The sequence below is a fragment of the Chiloscyllium plagiosum genome, unplaced genomic scaffold (assembly GCF_037043375.1).
Source record: "Chiloscyllium plagiosum isolate Xiang-an unplaced genomic scaffold, Cpla_swu_hap1 HiC_scaffold_1, whole genome shotgun sequence".
In the NCBI taxonomy this organism is placed as follows: Eukaryota; Metazoa; Chordata; class Chondrichthyes; order Orectolobiformes; family Hemiscylliidae; genus Chiloscyllium; species Chiloscyllium plagiosum.
The window spans coordinates 73,786,780-73,805,663 of NW_028270139.1; the positions used below are offsets into that span (position 1 = coordinate 73,786,780).

Consider the following 18,884-nt stretch of genomic DNA (forward strand, 5'->3'; position numbering starts at 1 on the left):
AGCTAATGAATGCTGACCTTTATATCTAGAGGATTGGTACACAAGGATAAAGAGGTTAGGCTACAGATAAATAGAACTGCTTTAGGAAACTTGAAAGGTTTTAGAAAAGATTTACAAGGATGTTACCAGGGTTGGAGGGTTTGAGCTATGGGGAGATGCTGAATAGGATGGGGCTGTTTTCCCTGGAGCATTGGAGGCTGAGGGGCGACCTTAGAGGTTTACAAAATCATGAGGGACATAGTTAAAAATCACACGACACCAGGTTATAGTCCAACAGGTTTAATTGCAAGCACACTAGCTTTCAGAGCGACGCTCCTTCATCAGGTGACAATCACCTGATGAAGGAGCATCGCTCCGAAAGCTAGTGTGCTTGCAATTAAACCTGTTGGACTATAACCTGGTGTTGTGGGATTTTTAACTTTGTACACCCCAGTCCAACACCGGCATCTCCGAATCATGAGGGACATAGAGAGGCTGAACAGCCAACGTCTTTTCCCTAGAGTAGGGGAGCTCAAAACTAGAGAGCATTGGTTGAAGGTGAGAGGGTAAAAAGTTAAAAGGGATTTAAGGGGCAGGGGGTGGTGCATGCATGGAATGAGCTGCCAGAGGTGGAGGCTGGTACAATTACATTTAAAAGGCATCTAGATGGGTACATAAAAAGAGTTGAGAGGGATATGGGCAAGTGCTGGCAAATGGGACTGGATTAATCTGGCCGGCTTGGACAAGTTGGACCAAAGTGTCTGTTTCCAAGCTGTACATCTCTACGACTCTAAGACTCGAACCATGGCTAGATCCCACTTGAAGTACCCTGTGCTTCCCCCTTGGAGGGAGTACAATGTAGGTTAACAACAATTATAACTGGACTTCAGGGACTAAGTTATGACAAGAGATTGCACACATTAGGCCCGCTTTCCCTAGAATTAGAAGATTAAAGGGTGATCTGATTAAAGTATAGAAGGAATCAAAAGGAAAAAAAACAGGGTATATATAAGAATTTCCAGGGGCATAATCTGAAAATTGAAGCCAGACCATTCAGGAGAAATGTTAGGAAGCACTTCTTCACGTAATGGTGATAAATGTTTGGAACTCTCTTCCATAAAATGGCATTGGATGGTGATTCAGTTGTTAATTTTTAATCTGAGATAGATAAATTTGTGTAAAGCTATTAAGGGATATGGGCCAAAGGCAGGTGTATGGACTTAGAACACAGATCAGCCAAGATCTCACAATGGTGGAATAGGCTTGAGGGGCAAAATGGCCTACTCCTGTTCCCATGTAAACTGGTTGATGAGATTGAAACTTTCTATTCACTCCAGTTTAAATGACATATGATTGAACCACTGATGCCATTTTATTCAATATCACTATTTTTTGCCAGTGATTGTTGAAATGAAGAGTTTAGTCAGGTCACTGTATAGCATTAAATATAAAGCCATACTCATTGACGGATTAACAAGTGTAATGCAACAACTACAATTTAATGACTGCTATGTTTCAGGTGAGCACTGAAAGTACCACCTATTTAAAGACTCCTTTTAGATTACCTACTTGTCATTAAATTTCTAGATTATATACATATTTTAAGAACTTGGCACACATACCTGCAAAGTTTCTATTTGCTTTCTGATACTGTTGTTAGATGGCATCTGAATAAAGCAATGTAAGACAGCAAAACATGAACAAGCATGAGAATGGGATGTCCATGCATGTTAGATGGGGAACAAAGCACAAACTTAAAATTCTTAAAAGCATTTGATGAACAACAGCACGTACAACAAACAGCAGTACGAAGAGCTTTTGTTAGATGTAACAAAAACACCGCAATGCACTTAACTTGGAGTTAAACTGAATGTTTAAAATAATATTTTTGGAAAATGACAAACAATAAAACATGCCATTATATCATAAGCATTTGTCCTTGCCAAGAGGGTTTTGAGATGCTGTATACAGAGATAAACTAACATAAAACTGAGTTAGTAGTGAGTTCAACAAGACAAAACAAGACAGCATACACACATACAGCCATGTGGAACAATATGAATAAATGAAATGATAAGCATGCAGAAAAACATTTTCCTAGGAAAGAAATGCTTGGAATTCAAGATAAAAATGTCATTTCTCGCCATCCAAAGTGCAGAGATAATTATTATTTAAGGCGACTTACACTTAAATCCAGATCATGTTTATTTGTTCTATTGCCACTAAAATAAAGATGATATATCAAGGTGGAACTAAACATTACTGGCAGAGGCTAATTGCTTATCTATTGGTGACACTTCTATCTGTGAGCAGTTCAATGTGAGACGGATAAACAGCAAATCGAAGGTGGGGAAATTACCTCAGTTCTTTTTCTCTGTTATTTGCAGTTCATTCGACAAGTAAATTAAGAATTGGACTGCAAAACTACCATGTTTAGGTAAACAAAGCAAAAAGACAAACAAAATCAAGATAGGAAACGGGTTCTGACAATTCAACTGAGAGAAAAATTACACATTTCTTATTACACTATTTGGACCAGACACATATACCCAAAGAGCAGACTATATATGGGAGCACTCTTCCATCAATTCAAATAACATTGCGCTGTTAATGAAATAATTTTATTTTACAAATAACTTGTGCAGGAATCAACAGTTGGCATAATTTTTTTAAATCCAATTATTTTTGTTCATTGTGCATTACTTACCTTTAAATGAGACAGACAATTCTGAAGGAATATATGCCAGTTATTGAGAAAGAACTGTTTTTGACTGACGCACAGAAGGCAGGTAACCAATGGGTACAGGGCCTGAGAAGGCAAATTAGAAATTAGAAATGACACCAGTTAGCAGTAGCATTAACAGTTACAAAAAATGATCCCAGCAGAAAACCAGTTGTGTTCTAAAGGAATAGAAATGTGTAGCTTTGGTAGTGAATTACAATGTACTTGGCTATGCCAACTTTCACAAATTGATCAGAAAACTCAATATCTGGATAAAGTTGTGCCTCTCTGGCAATTTTGTGAGATGTCTCCAAAATGTGATGCTTCTGCTGGACATTATCATTAAAAGGTCAGGAGGTGCACAAGCAAGATGGGAAGTTGTTTGTAGCTGTGTACAACAGTTTGCAACTGCAGATAAGAAAGAGCATGCACATGGGCAAGACAAAGTGGGCATAGAGGTCAGTAACAACTGATAAGCTGTTTTGTATTTTTTGGGCTGGAGAGAGAGTTGGCTGTGTCTCTGCTTTCTATCTATTCTGAGTTTACCTTCTTCCTCTTTAGATGGCAATGCTCCACTCGATAATGAGTTTGAGTGCTGGCAATTTTCTGACATCGTGTCCAAGAGTGCATGCCACTTGTGTCAGCTATATATTGAGTATAACTGGACACTTGATATGATGTCCATCATAACAAAGTTGTGCGGTTTTAATCAGCAGATGCAGTCATAGAGTCAGAGAGATAAACAGAATGGAAACAGACCCTTTGATCGAACACATCCATGCCGACCAGATATCCCAACCTAATCTAGCCCCATTTGCCAGCACTTGGCCCACATCCATCCTGAAGAAGGGCCTGTGCCCGAAACGTCGAATCTCCTGTTCCCTGGATGCTGCCTGACCTGCTGTGCTGTTCCAGCAATAAAGTTTCAACCACATCCATCTAAACCTTTCCTATTCATATACCCTTCCAGATGCCTTTTAAATGCAATAATTGTACCATCCTCCACCATTTCCTCTGGCAGATAATTCCATACACACACCACCCTCTGCGTGAAAAAGTTGCTCCTTAGGTCTCTTTATATCTTTCTCTAAACCTATGCCCTCTAGTTCCCAGGGAAAAGACTTTGTCTCTTTACCCTATCCATGCCCCTCAGAGTCATAGAGATGTACAGCATGGAAACAGACCCTTCGATCTAACCCATCCATGCCGACCAGATATCCCAATCCAATCTAGTCCCACCTGCCAGTATATCCCATATCCCATATCCCTCCAAACACTTCCTATTCATATATCCATCCAAATGCCTCTTAAATGTTGCAATTCTACCAGCCTCCACCACTTCCTCTGGCAGCTCATTCCATACACATACCACCCTCTGCGAAAAAAAGTTGCCCCTTAGTTCTCTTTTATATCTTTCCCCCTCTCACCGTAAACCTATGTCCTCTAGTTCTGGACTCCCCAACCCCAGGGAATAGACTTTGTCTATTTATCCTATCCATGCCCCTCATAATTTTGTAAACCTCTATCAGGTCACCCCTCAGATTCCGACGCTCCAGGGAAAACAGCCCCAGCCTGTTCAGCCTCTCCCTATAGCTCAAATCCTCCAATCCTGGCAACATCCTTGTAAATCTTTTCTGAACCCTTTCAAGTTTCACAGCATCTTTCCGATAGGAAGGAGACCAGAATTGTACGCAATATTCCAACAGTGGCCTAACCAATGTCCTGTACAGCCACAACATGACCTCCCAACTCCTGTACTCAATACTCTGACCAATAAAGGAAAGCATACCAAACGCCCTTCTTCACTGTCCTATCTACCTGCGACTCCACTGCACTCCAAGGTCTCTTTGTTCAGCAACGCTCCTTAGGACCTTATCAGTAAATGTATAAGTCCTGACCTGATTTGCCTTTCCAAAGTGCAACATTTCACAATTCTCTAAACTAAGCTCCATCTGCCACTTTTCGGCCCATTGGCCCATCTGATCAAGATCCCATTGTGCTGTGAGGTAACCTTCTTCACTGTCCACTTCAGTTCCAACTTTGGTGTCATCTGCAAACTTACTAACTATACCTCTTATGCTCACATCCAAATCATTTATATAAAATGATGAAAAGCAGTGGACCCAGCACCGATCCTTGTGGCTTTCTACTGGTCAATGGTTTCCAGTCTGAAAAGCAACCCTTCACTATCACCCTTTGTTTTCTACCTTCAAGCCAGTTCTGTATCCAAATGGCTAGTTCTCCCTGCATTCCATGAGATCTAACCTTGCTATCCAGTGTCCCACGAGGAACTTTGTTGAACGCCTTACTGAAGTCCACATGTATCGCGTTCACCACTCTGCCCTCATCAATCTTCTTTGTTACTTCTTCAAAAAACTCAATCAAGTTTGTGATACATGATTTCCCACGCACAAAGCCATGTTCACTATCCCTAATCAGTTCTGCCTTTCCAAATACATGTACATCCTGTCTCTCAGGATTCCCTCCAAAAACTTGCCCACCACCAATGAGGGGCTCACTGGTCTATAGTTCTCTGGCTTGTCCTTACCACCCTTCTTAAACAGTGGCACCACATTAGCCAACCTCCAGTCTTCTGGCACCTCACCTATCAATGACACAAATATCTCAGTACGAGGCCCAGCAATCACTTCCCTAGCTTCCCACAGAGTTGTAGGGTACACCCAATCAGGCCCTGGGGATTTATTCACCTTTGCGCGTTTCAAGACATCCAACACTTCTTCGTCTGTAATTTGGACATTTTTCAAGATGTCACCATCTATTTCCCTACATTCTATATCATCCATTTCCTTCTCCACAGTGAGCACTGATGCAAAATACTTGTTTAGTATCTCCATCTCCTGCGGTTCCATACATAGGCTGCCTTGCTGATCTTTGAGGGGCCCTATTCTCTCCCTAGTTATCTTTTTGTCCTTAATGTATTTATAAAATTCCTTTGGATTCTCCTTAACCCTATTTGCCAAAATATTCTCATGTCCTCTTTTTGCCCTCCTGATTTCTGTCTTAAGTACAGTATACTCCTATTACCTTTATACTCTAAGGATTCATTCGATTTCTCCTGTCTATAACTGACAGATACTTCCTTCTTTTTCTTAACCAAACCCTCAATTTCTTTTGTCATCCAGCATTCCCAACACCTACCAGCCTTTCTTTCATCCTAACAGGAATATACTGACTCTGGACTCTCATTATCTCATTTCTGAAGGCTTCCCATTTTCCAGCCATCTGTTTATCTGCAAACAGCTGCCACAGTCAGCAGTTCTTGCTTAATACCGTCAAAATTAGCCGTCCTCTAATTTAGAACTTCAACTTTTAGATCTGGTCTATCCTTTCCCATCACTATTTTTAAGCTAATAGAGTTATGGTCGCTGGCCCCAAAGTGCTCCCTCACTAACACTTATTTTGTGAGATGTAGTTATGGGGTAACACGGAAACCATGGGATGAAGCGAAGAAAGAAATCTCTTCGAACTATTACCAAACCAGTTTAGTTTGGTGCTCTAACTGCTTTGGACCAAGGTGACAATTCCTAGACTTGGGATTTTTACGACCAGCATTTATAACATTGAGATTTTGAATTTCTATAAATGCATTTTTTTATAAGGCCTGTAACATCAGTGCAAGTCCTCTACAGTGGTGGGGAAAGGTCAAGAAAGCAGAAAGAAATGAAGGTATCAGCCACAAGCTATGATGTGTGTCAAGGGAGATGACCAAAAGTTTCATTAAATACCTTCTCAAACCTCACTTGTCAAAGATGGAAAAACAATATTGGTTACCCTTCAGAGGATATCACTGGACAGATGGGTTTATTTGCACTGAAATTCAGAAGAGGTGGAGGTGTGGGGGGGTTGGCTTGACTGAAGTGAATATGTTCCTGAACTGTCTTGGCAAGGTGCATGTAGAAAGGATGTTTCCTCTCATGGGTCAGCCCAGAATTGTTTTAAAATTAAGATTTCTCTTTTCAAGACAGACATGATTGGCATTTCTTTTTCTCTCCTCTAACCCTTTCTCCTAATATCTTAAAACTATGACCACTCGTGCCAGTCAATCCTGCCCTGGGGAAAAGTCTCTGGCTATTGACTCTATTCATGCCTCAATGAATACCTCGATTAGGTCACTTCTCCTCTTCTCTCCAGAGAGAAAAGTCCGAGCTTAGTCAACCTCTCTTCATAAGACAAGTCCTCCAGTCCAGGCAGCATCCTGGTGAATCTTCTTTGCACCCTCTCCAAAGCCTCTGTATCTTTCCTGTAGTAGGATGACCAGAACTGGACACAATATTCCAAGTGTGGTCTCACCAGGGACTTATAGAGCTGAAGCAAAACCTCGCAACTCTTAAACTTGATCCCCCGTTAATAAAAGCCAAAACACCATATGTTTTCTTAACAACCACTTGGATGGCAACCTTGAGGGATCTATGTACTTGAACACGAAGATCCCTGTGTTCCTCCACACTGCCCAGAATCCCGTCTTTAATCCTATATTCAGCATTCAATTTTGACTTTCTCATTTATCCAGGTTCAGCTCAATCTGCCATTTCTCAGCCCAGATTAGAGTGGTGCTGGAAAAGCACAGCATGTCAGGCAGCATCCGAGGAGCAGGAAATTCGATGTTTCGGGCAAAAACCCTTCATCTGGAATGAATCCAGCACCACTAATCTAGACTCTGATTTCTAGCAACTGCAGTTCACTTTTGCCCATTTCTCAGCCCAGCTCTGCATCCTGTCTATGTCGCGCTGCAGCCTGCAGTAGCCCTCCATACCATCGACGACACCTTCAACCCTTGTGTCATCTGCAAATTTACTAACCCACCCCTAAACCTCTCATGCAAGTCATTTATAAAAACTACAAAGAGCAGAGGCCCAAGAACAGAGCCCTGCAGGACACCACTCAACACTGACCTCCAGGCAGAATACTTTCCATCTACAACCACTCTCTGCCTGAATCCAGACAGCCAAATTTCCCTGTATCCCATAGCTCCTGACTTTATGAATGAGCCTACCATGGGAATCTTATCAAATGCCTTGCTGAAGTCCACATACACCGCTTGAACTTTGTTGACCTGTCTTGTCACCTCCTCAAAGAAATCAATAAGATAAGTTAGGCATGACCTGTCTCTCACAAAGCCATGCTGACTGCCTTTAATCACACTATGCTTTGCCAAATCCTATCCCTCAGAATTCTTTCCCAAAACTTTGCTGACCACAGACATAAGACTGACTGGTCTGTAATTGCCAGGTATTTCCCTATTCGCCTTCTTGAAAAGAGGAACAACATTCGCCTCCTTCCAATCCTCCGATACGACTCCCATGGAGAGTGAGGAAGCAAAGATCTTTGCCAGCAGCTTAGCAACCTCCTCTCTCGCTTCCCGGAGCAGCCTAGAATAAATCTGGTCTGGCCCTGGGGACTTATCAATCTTAATGTTTGCCACAATTTCCAGTACATCAACATCATCAATTTTGATCTGTTCAAGCCTGTTTCCCAGTTCCTCAAAATTCTCATTCACAACAAGGTCCCTTTCCTTATTGAAAACCGAAGCAAAAAACTCATTCAGGGCTTCCCCTATCTGCTCAGACTCCACGCACCAGTTCCCTACACTATCCCTGATCATTCTCTTATTCCTCACGTATGAGTAAAATGCCTTTGCATTCTCCCTAATCCTTCCTGCCAAGCCTTTCTAGTGCCCCCTCCTGGCTCTCCTCAGTCCATTTCTGAGCTCCTTTATAGCAAGCCTGTAATCCTCTAAAGCTGTGCTAGATCCTTGTTTCCTCCTCCTTTCGTAAGCTGCCTTCTTCCTTTTGACGAGAAGCTCCTCTGTTCTCTTACCCCTTCTTATCTGTCTCAGAGGGACAAATTCGTGCATCACTCGCAACAACTGTCCCTTAAACAGTCTCCACATCTGCTGTGACCTTCCTGTGGAAGGATTGCTCCCAGTCTGTATTTCCCAACTCCTGTCTAATAGCGTCACAGCTTCCTTTTCCCAATTAAATATCTTCCCTTGGTAACTGCTCTTTCTGTCTCCAAGGCTACGGTAAATGTGAGGCAGTTGTGGTCACTGTCACCAAAGTGTTCACCCACTGCGAAATCTGACACCTGTCCTGGCTCATTGCAGAGTACCAAATCCAAAATGGCCTCACCCCTCGTCGGCCTGTCTACATACTGAGTAAGGAAACCCTCCTGAACACACCTGACAAAAACGGCTCCATCCAAACCATCTGCATGAAGGAGGTTCCAGTCGATATTGGGAAAGTTGAAGTCACACATAACAACGACGCTTTTACATCTAAATTTTTCCAAAATGTACCAGCCTATCAGTTCTTCAATCTCTCCACTGCTATTGGCTGATCTGTTCATGTCTAGAATTGCACATTCCCATCTACCCACAATAACCTTTGACCCTCTTGCCTAATGAATCAATCTACCACTGTCTTGAAAGTATTAAAACAGCAATTTCACTGCACTGAGGCAGGGAGTTCCAAAGTCACACAATACTCGGGGGGTGGGGGTGGGGGGGGGAAAACTTCCTTCATTTCTGTCCTCAGCGGGTGACCCCTAATTTCAAAACAGTGCCCTTTTGTTCTGGACAGGCCCACAGGTTGTACAGGATGTTAGTTAGGCTACTTTTGGAATATTGTGTACAATTCTGGTCTCCTTCCTACTGGAACAATGTTGTGAAATTTGAAAGGGTTCAGAAAAGATTTACAAGGACATTGCCAGGGTTGAAGGATTTGAGCTAAAGGGAGAGGCTGAATAAGCCGGGGCTGTTTTCCCTGGATTTTCGGAGGCTGAGAGGTGACCTTATAGAGGTTTATATAATCATGAAGGATAGGGGAGTCCAGAATTAGAGGGCATAGGTTTAGGGTGAAAGGGGAAAGATATAAAAGGGACCTAATGGGCAGCTTGATCTCACAGAGGGTGGCGTGTGGATGCAATGAGCTGCCAGAGGATGTGGTGGAGGCTCGTACAATTACAATATTAAAAAGGCATCTGGATGGGTATATGAATAGGAAGTGTTTAGAGGGATATGGGCCAAGCGCTGGCAAATGGGATGAGATTGGGTTAGGATATCTGGTTGGCATGAATGAGTTGTTTCTGTGCTGTACACCTCTATGACTCTATAAGAGGAAACATTCCTTCCGTATCCACCTTCGAAAAGTGTGGCGCTGGAAAAGCAAAGCAGGTCAGGCAGCATCTGAGGAAGAGAAGTGACGTTTTGGACATTAGCCCTTCATCAGCAATGTTTCATATCCACCTTGTCAGGATCTTATACACTTCCTATCAAATCACTCCTACTCTTCTCAATTCCAGTAGAAACAAGATATGAGCAAGGAACAAGAGTAGGCTACTCAGCCATTCGAGCCTGCTCTGCCTTTCAACAAGATCATTGCTGATCTGATCTTAACCTTAACTCTATATTTCTGTATTCCCTAATAATCTTTCATCCCCTTGGAAATCAAGAATCTATTCACCTATGCCATAAAAATTATGTAAAGATTCTGCACCCAGTGCCTTTTGAGGAAGGGAATTCAAAAGACACAACCTTCAAAACAAAAAAATCCATCTGGCATACCCTTACTTTTAAACCATAACTCCTAGTCTGAAATTCTCCTCCAAGAGAAAACATTCTTCCAACATCCACCCAGTCAAGTCTAGTCAGAATCTTATACGTTTCAATTAAGTCATCTGACTCTTCTAAACTCCAGAGAGATACAGGCCTAGCCTCTCTAGCTTTTCTTCATAAAGCAATCCATCCTTCCAGGTATTGGTCTAGTAAACCTTCTCTTAACTGCTTCCAATGCATTTACCTCCTCCTGTAAGTACAATGACCAGTACTGTACACAGAACTTCAGATGTGGTCTCACCAATACCCTATATAACTAAAGTATAACTTCCCTATTCTTCCATTTAATTCCCCTCACAATAAACTTTAATGTTCCATTGGCTTTCCTGATTCCTTGCTGCGCATTCATATTGATCTTCTGCGATTCATGCACTAAGATACCCAGATCTCTCTCTGTCTCCACCTCAGAGCTCTGCAGCCTTTCACCATTTAGATAGTGTGCCTTTTTTTTATTCTTGCTGCCAAAATGGACAATTTCACACTGTTTCACATTGTACTCCAGATCTTTGCCCATTCTCTTAACCTATCAATATCCCTTCACAGGTTCCTTATGTCCACCTCACAACTCACTTTCCTACCTATTTTTGTGTCATCAACAAATTTAACTACCACGCCTTAAATTCCTCCATCTAAATTATTTATAAACACTGCAAAAAACTGAGGCCCTGTCACCTGTGGCACACCATTCATGACATAGTGCCAGCCTAAAAAGAATCCACTCATTCCAAATCACTGTTTCATGTTAGTCAGCAGCCAATCTTCTACACATATCAATATGTTACCCTTGCAATCATGAGTTTTTTTCCACAATAATCTTTAATGTGGCACCTTATCAAATGCCTCTTGGAAAATTAAACACATCCATGGCTTCCCTTTATCTACAGCATACTCATTTAGAGTCATAGAGATACACAGCATGGAAACAGACCCTTCAGTCCAACCCATCCATGCCGACCAGATATCCCAACCCAATCTCGTCCCACCTGACAGCACCCGGCCCATATCCCTCCAAACCCTTCCACTCCAATAAATTAATTAAGTATGATTTCGCTTTGACAAAACCATGTTGGCTCTGTCTCATTACCTTGAACTTATCCAATTGCTCTGTTATAACATCCCTTATAATTGATTCAAACATTTTCCTTAAATCAGATGTTAAGCTAAGCATATGGTACCCTGCTTTCTGCCTCCCTTCCTTCTGAATGATTGTGAGACATTCGTTTCCAATCTAAAGGAATCTTCCCCCGAATGTAAAGAGTATTGGGAATTAAAACAACATCAACTATCTCACTGGCTACTCCTTTTAAAACCTTAACATGAAGTTCATCTGGATCTAGATGCTTGTTAGCCACAGCCTCATTATTTGATTAGTACCTCTGCCTTCCTGAATATAATTTTATTTGGTTGCTCTCAAACTTCTACCTCTTAAGAGACTTAGAGTTAGAGTTGAACAGCACAGAAACAGACCCTTCGGTCCAACTAATCCATGCCGACCAGATATCCTAAATTAATCTAGCGCCATTTGTCAGCATTTCACCTATACCCTACTAAACCCTTCCTATTCATGTACCTATCCAGCTGTCTTTTAAATGTTGTAACTGCTGAGTGGTGGAAGCTGGCAGCTCATTCCATACATATACCACCAACTGCATGAAAATGTTGTCCCTTAGATCTCTTAAATCTTCAAATCAGAGCAAATAGTTCGCATTTTAAAATGAAATAAACTAAGGCCCAAGTAATATTATTGAATGTTTATCAAATTTAGCCATCCGGCAGTTCCACCTAGTCAGAGGTTCGGATTTAGCCTGTGCTAAATAACCTTCTATTCGAGCTGCTATATTTTGTTCATAAAATAAAATTACAAGATATACTTTGAAATAAGGAGGGTAAAAGTAACGGAACAATGCAAAAATGCAAGATTCACATTGATCACAAACCTAACTATTTTACAACACTTACCAATGAATGTTTCTTTCTTGATGAAAGGTCAAAGGTGGTCTGATAGAGCATCTCTACAAAATTCTTCAGACATGGCACATTCACTTCATTTTTAACAGCCTGAAAAACCAAGTTTGGTACGATTAGTGCAGTCTCCAAATACAAGATTCAATGAAAACAAAGGCTATTCTTTCCTTTTTATTCTTTATTGGGATGCAGTCATCACTAGCAAGGCCAGCATTTGTTGCCCATCCTAACTGCCCTTGAGAAAGTGATGAGCTGTTTTCTTTCCCTTATATTACAGTGAAGATCCTTTTCAACATCTGAATGCGAGTAAAAACTTCTACATTTCTAGTGTGCTGTCCTAGAAATCCATGGTGATTCAGTAACTGATGTCAAGAAGCATATGATCTAACATTACCAGCACTTTAAGCAGATTCATCCCATCACTGCTGTTTTTCAGATCTACCAGTTTTGTTCATACCACATCTGCACACACTCAGAATATAGAAAGTTGTGGGATGAAAATAAGTCAAGATATTTTGTATTCTGCTTGCAAATGCAGCTTTTCAAAAGTGTAGTTCCCAGGAGGTAGTCAACTTTCGGAAAGCTAAGTTGAATGGTGATCCCTAGTTTCTCATAAAAGGTGCTGCTGTGCATTCTATTTGAAACTTCATAGTATTTGTTGTGGAGGCAAGAATCTATTTAAGCTTTTCATGCTGCATCAATCCCTGGATATAGAGACAACTGGCTGTAGTGGAAGCCCAAAGTAGAGGTGGTGACAACATAATTGGCAAGCCAGTCTTAGGTTGACAGCTCAGATTGAGCAACAGGAAGTATCCCAAACTTTGTATTTACTTGCTAATAAAGATGTCACACTACATTTAATTGTAAAAGCCAATGCTTTACAAACAAAAATAGTTCTTTAAATCAACTTTTATAAAAAGTAAAATTTTAAGATCTGTAATTTTCTGATGATAACAAAATAGTAATATTCAGAGAATGTACAGTTACTGCACTGAATAATTATTCCCTATCCAGTTTAAGTGCATTTCACTTCATAAGTGAAAATTTATGTTATTTTTAAACAAAGTGCCACCAATTCTTTACTAATAAGCTGCAGTAATTTTATCATGGGTTTTTAACTCTGCTTTTGAACTTTGCAGAATGACAGATTTCTTACAGTCCGCTAATGTCAGCTCTCTCCCTCAAAAATATTTTTCAAAATTTACTTGTGTGCTTGGTTTCTAATCATGCCCATTCTTTATATCCAATTACAATGAACAAGTTCTTTAATTACACTACAGACAAGTTGGCATCTCATTATTTATTTATTATTCAATTATCACTCTGACAGTAGAATGACACTCTTTAAAGGATTTGAATACTACCGATTAAATTATTACATAATCATATATTATTTTGTAAATTGGCAATTACAACAACTACAGCAACAAATTATGTCTGATACAACTGAAAATGGAGTTAGCAGTAGTTAGTTATATTGAGGTTGAGAGTATGTGAACCAAGAAACTACAACTGGTTAAACAGAGTTTGAAGTTAATAATTTATATATTAATTCCAGGTCACTATTTTCACACTTTTGCCTCAAGAATTACCAAAGCTCTTTCCTACAAGTCAAAAGAGGAATGTAGCCAAAGACTAACTTTTAGAAAAACTGTGCAGAATTATATTTGTTCATGCGTTTCTCCAGCAGAACAGAAAATACTTACAGCAGCCACAGGAATCAGAATTTCCACAAAGAGTCCAGCAAGTGCATGTTTTATATCTTTATCTTTCACTTCATGGAAATATTGTGCACATTCCTAGAAAAAATAAAATCCAGTTAAATATTTCTGAATCCCCTGATAAAAATCAAAAATTATAACAAGTCTAACTTTCAAAAGAGCTTTGAACCAGAAGTCCCATGTAATGACCCATCTCAGTATCCCAGAGGTCCTTGACATCACAGATGCCAGTACTCAGCCAATTCATTTCACTGCACACGGTATCATGAACTGGCTGAAGGCACTGAACACATTACCAAGCCATGCTGCTTCAGTATTATTACATTGTTACAAATTAGGGATCTACCATCCAATGTGCTCTATTGCCCATTTATGTTTTGCCCACAAAGAGAGGACAAATTTAAATTCAATTAATTCTCCATTAGAACACTAATGATCATAAAATGATCATCATGAGTGTCATCAGTGATAATAGGGCAGCACTTACACAATAATAACCAGTTCACTACTACTCAGCTTGATTCTGCCAGAGCCATTCAGCTCCTGGCCTCAATACAGGCTTGGTCAAAACATGGACAAAACAGCTAAACTCCAGAGGTGAAGAGTCTGCCCTTGACATCAAGGCAACATTTGACAAGAACAGCATGCCACAGAGCTTGAGCAGAACTGAAGTAAAAAGTAATCTCCACTGATTAGAGTTATACTTAACACAAAGGAATATGGCTGTGGCTGGTGGTGGTCAATCATCTAATCCAGGGGACATTGACGCAGAGGTTTCTCAGGGGTAGGTACTTCATCAATGATCTGCCCACAATCACAAGGTCAGAAGTAAGGAAGATAATTGATGATTGCACAACATTCAGCACCACTCAAGACTCCTCAGATACTGAAGCAGTCTATGTCCAAATGCAGCAAGACATAGGATTGGGATGGCAAATGGCAAGTAACATTTGTGGCACATAAGTGCCAGACAATGGCAATCTCCAATAAGAGAGTAAACCATCAACCCTCTATCAACATCCCAGAACTGCCATTGAAAGCAACTGAACTGGACTTGCCATTTAAATATAGGACCACAAGAACAAGTTAGTACTGCATACTAATTTTCTGACTCCCAAAGCCTGCCCACTATCAAGGGTTTGGTGGAATACACTGAATAGGTGCAGCTGGATGGGTATAATTCCAAAAATACTCAAAAAACTTGACACCATCCAGGACAAAGAAGCCCACTCGATTTGTATCTCATTCACCACCTTCATGTCAAACGCCTTGATTTAGATTAGATTAGATTAGATTAGATTACAGTGTGGAAACAGGCCCTTCGGCCCAACAAGTCCACACCGACCCGCCGAAGCGCAACCCACCCATACCCCTACATTTACCCCTTACCTAACATTACGGGCAATTTATTACGGCCAATTCACCTGACCCTGCACATCTTTGGACTGTGGGAGGAAACCGGAGCACCCGGAGGAAACCCACGCAGACACGGGGAGAACGTGCAAACTCCACACAGTCAGTCGCCTGAGTCGGGAATTGAACCCGGGTCTCTGGCGCTGTGAGGCAGCAGTGCTAACCACTGTGCCACCGTGCCGCCCAGAAATCAATCCCTTCATCAGTGACAAAGTGGTACCAGCGTGTACCATCTACAATTTGCAGTAATTCACCAAGACTCCTTTATAAACACTTTCTAAACCTGTGATCTCTACAACCTAGCAGGTCAAGGGCAGCAGATACTTACAAACACCATCTGCAAGTTCCCCTCCAAGCCACTCCATGCTGACTTGGAACTATACTGTAATAACCACAGTTGCTGGGACAAAACCCTGAATCTGCCTTGCTACTGTTGGTTTACTAAGAAGCTAGCTCATTACTATCTTGGAGGTGTGATGAAGGTAGGGATGTGCACCTAGTGATTGATGAACAAATTCATTCCATGAATGAATGCCAAAAAATCAATCAAGAGCCCTACTAGAGTAAAATGCATTACTGTGCCATGTGTAATGTGGTCATGAAATTTTATATAGCTTAACAGTACAATGTACAAATGTATTTGTTTTAGATGGACAAGAAATCCAAGCTTGGAAGGCTGTGAAATAGTGAACAGAAATAAAGTTACAGAATTTCAAAATGTCACCAGGTAGTAAATCTTGGTACAATTTCAATATGCATTGCCAGATTAACTAGAAAGCAAGTTATTTTTCCAACCCTGGATTATGTTAGCCACACTGTGTGGCTCTTTATCATGAGCACAGAAAAATGACAGGGTGCAACATCATTATCTTGAATGCTTGGTATGTTACAGCACAGAAAATAAGCCTTTCATCTGAGTTTATTTCACACTTTTTTTTCCATCAATGACATTGCCTAATCCTACTTTGTAAAGAAAAACCCACACCCAAATCCTTAAGCATTTCTCTTTTTGTCAGCAACTATGGACTTTTGTTTGAAACATACTTTGCAGTCTGCTTCCACAATGCCAAGTGAAGGAGAATTTCATGCCCTAAATTCCACTCAAATATAATTAGGTTAATTTGTATTCTCTCAGTTTTTTCTGATTTAATATGGGCAGTTTCGTTTTACTGCATGACTTAATATCTGGACCACTGTTTCAAGAAGTCACAAAGAGTGGCAATCCTAGTCAGATTGGCGCTTGGTTAACAATTTTTTTTTTTAAATCATGGAGCTTCGCACTTCTAGCCAGAAATCAGATCCTGACTCCTTCAGAAATGAGGAAACTACCTAAAAGCAATATAGTTCTCCCTTAGCATAGGATGGTCAGAATCAAGCCATAGCACACTGCTGCAAAAGGGGTTGTATGTTCTGAGATTTAAATTTACACCAGCACAGCCAGCACTTTGACAGCTGCTAGGAAGGGGTAAATCTGTAATCTGAGGGGGTTATGGGGAGCATTCTATTAAGGAATTAGGATACCAGGTAGGTAAGGTGTTTGCATGCAGTTAAGTATGTAATGTGTCTTTGCTGGGATGGCAAATCTGAAGCAGGGAACTGTGCAACAGAATCTCTAACATTAGGTAATGATGGTGAGTAATGGTGCTTGAGCAATTGAATGTCCCTCAGTAGAGAGGGATGGCTATCTCTGGTATAAAGAGGCCTCAGGGACAGTAGGATTAGACTGACAGAATTTTCTCAACCAAGTGTAAAACATAAACTTAATACCATATTCTTCCTTGTTTAACCTTAATTTTCCTGTAAGGTTGTAAAGATCTGATTCAATGGAATTACAATTATGCAATTCATGATCTCTGGGCTGTCTGTGTGTTGAAATCTACATTAATTTCAGGGGACCTGGGGTAGAATTGCTTTGGGTTGGAAATGGGAGTCTGATGGTCCAAAAGATTAGGGGAGGTGTAATTGTAGGTGTGTTGGGTAAGTTGAGATTTCAGCCAGAAGTTAGACTAGGTATTTTTATTGTCTAACTTTCCTGGTTGGCTATTAACTTGACAGAAGCAAAACCCTTCAAATTCTCTGATGTTGAGGTTTTCTTTATTCAGAGGATTCCAGATGCCGAGAAATTGCTTATCATTTCCAGGGCAATTCCCACAAAGTGTGCTGCATCTTGAATTCCACAGCATCCTGAATCTCAAATCCATTCTGCACTGCTCTAAAAACTATCTTGGGGTATTTGAATATCCGCACCAATATATCACCTACTTATTTGATTGGTTTGAAGATTTTTGTGGGCTGGTGAACCTTGCCATAATTTGATGTTCTGAGTCAAATGCAATGCATTGAAGTTCAGCAGCTGGCTAGCTAACTGCAAAGAGAGAGTCACATGTGTAAATCTCTCCCACCTGAAAACTGTAGCTATGGGTCAGAATATTATGTCTGTCAGCCATCAGACACAACAACAAACCATAGGAAGCAATCAGTAAATTGGATCTAATGTCAAATGTTACGGAGCAAACCAGACCCTCTCAAAACATTTCAAGTAGACTGAACCCTAACTTTGCTAGTTATTTTAAGCTGGTGTCGAGTGGATATTCCAGGAGTGATGCAGTGGCCCAACCACTTCATATTAAACAAAGCAGAATTTATTTGCAAGATTACCAAATGAAACAAGAACAAAAGAGAACAGAATACAGAATAACAACCAATCTGAAACCCAACAGACTATCCCAAATTAATGATGCTATTCCAAATTCCTGCAATTTGGAATAGAGAGAGAGAGAGAGAGAGAGAGAGAGAGAGAGAGAGAGAGAGAGAGAGAGAGAGAGAGGAAAAGAGATTCAACATGGAACACCTTCTTACATGTAGTTGCTTCTTGGACCAGCAGCCTCCAAACTGACTGCTTGCTAAAACCAAAACAAACAAGAGAAAAGCTGAGCTGGGAGAACTGGCTGCTCTCCTTTCATTGAACAAGTGTTGTTTTTAAAACTTGAAAGCTTTTTGCCTGAGGCAGTATCTGGTAGCTATAATCAAACTGGCCTTAAACCCTTGCGTCTTCACAACCGCTCTGAAAACAAAACCAAGGACAACATAACCTTGTTAAAGGAGCATCATCATTACACAAGGCATAGATGCCTATCTTCAAGAACAGTACACGTATTGACTAGACAGTCACTACTTCTGGCAAGCTAACATAACAGCCATGAGACATAAAAAATCACCTATAGAAGCAGTTGTTTACTTACAAATTGAGCATCCCCAACACATACTCAGGCAATAAAGATGGGAAAACATAAACCTACCAACAACAGAGGCTCAATGAATTCCACCTGCAACATCTGTGATGAATCTTTGGCATCACATGGAACAATGTCACCAAAACGGCAGTTATTTCAAAAGAAAAGAGGATAAATATCCTAGAATTAATCAAGCAAAGGCAGCTTTGTTTGCTGGA

The 18,884-nt window shown here is 40.7% G+C and overlaps 1 protein-coding gene across 10 annotated transcripts in view; it reads right to left on the minus strand.

Annotated features, from left to right (window-relative positions):
- The window catches only part of fryl (furry homolog, like), a 477,034-nt gene that overhangs the window by 242,823 nt on the left and 215,327 nt on the right, over positions 1-18,884 (minus strand). For 7 of the 10 annotated variants that reach the window (XM_087987974.1, XM_087987980.1, XM_087987968.1 and 4 more), the window contains 4 exons: positions 14,006-14,098; positions 12,294-12,392; positions 2,687-2,788; positions 1,602-1,646 (listed from right to left, as the gene is read on the minus strand). In XM_087987974.1, coding sequence (XP_087844100.1) covers positions 1,602-1,646; positions 2,687-2,788; positions 12,294-12,392; positions 14,006-14,098 — 339 coding nt within the window. The remainder of the gene's footprint in view (positions 1-1,601; positions 1,647-2,686; positions 2,789-12,293; positions 12,393-14,005; positions 14,099-18,884) is intronic. The other 3 variants (XM_043691306.2, XM_087987983.1, XM_087987957.1) reach the window with 1 other exon arrangement.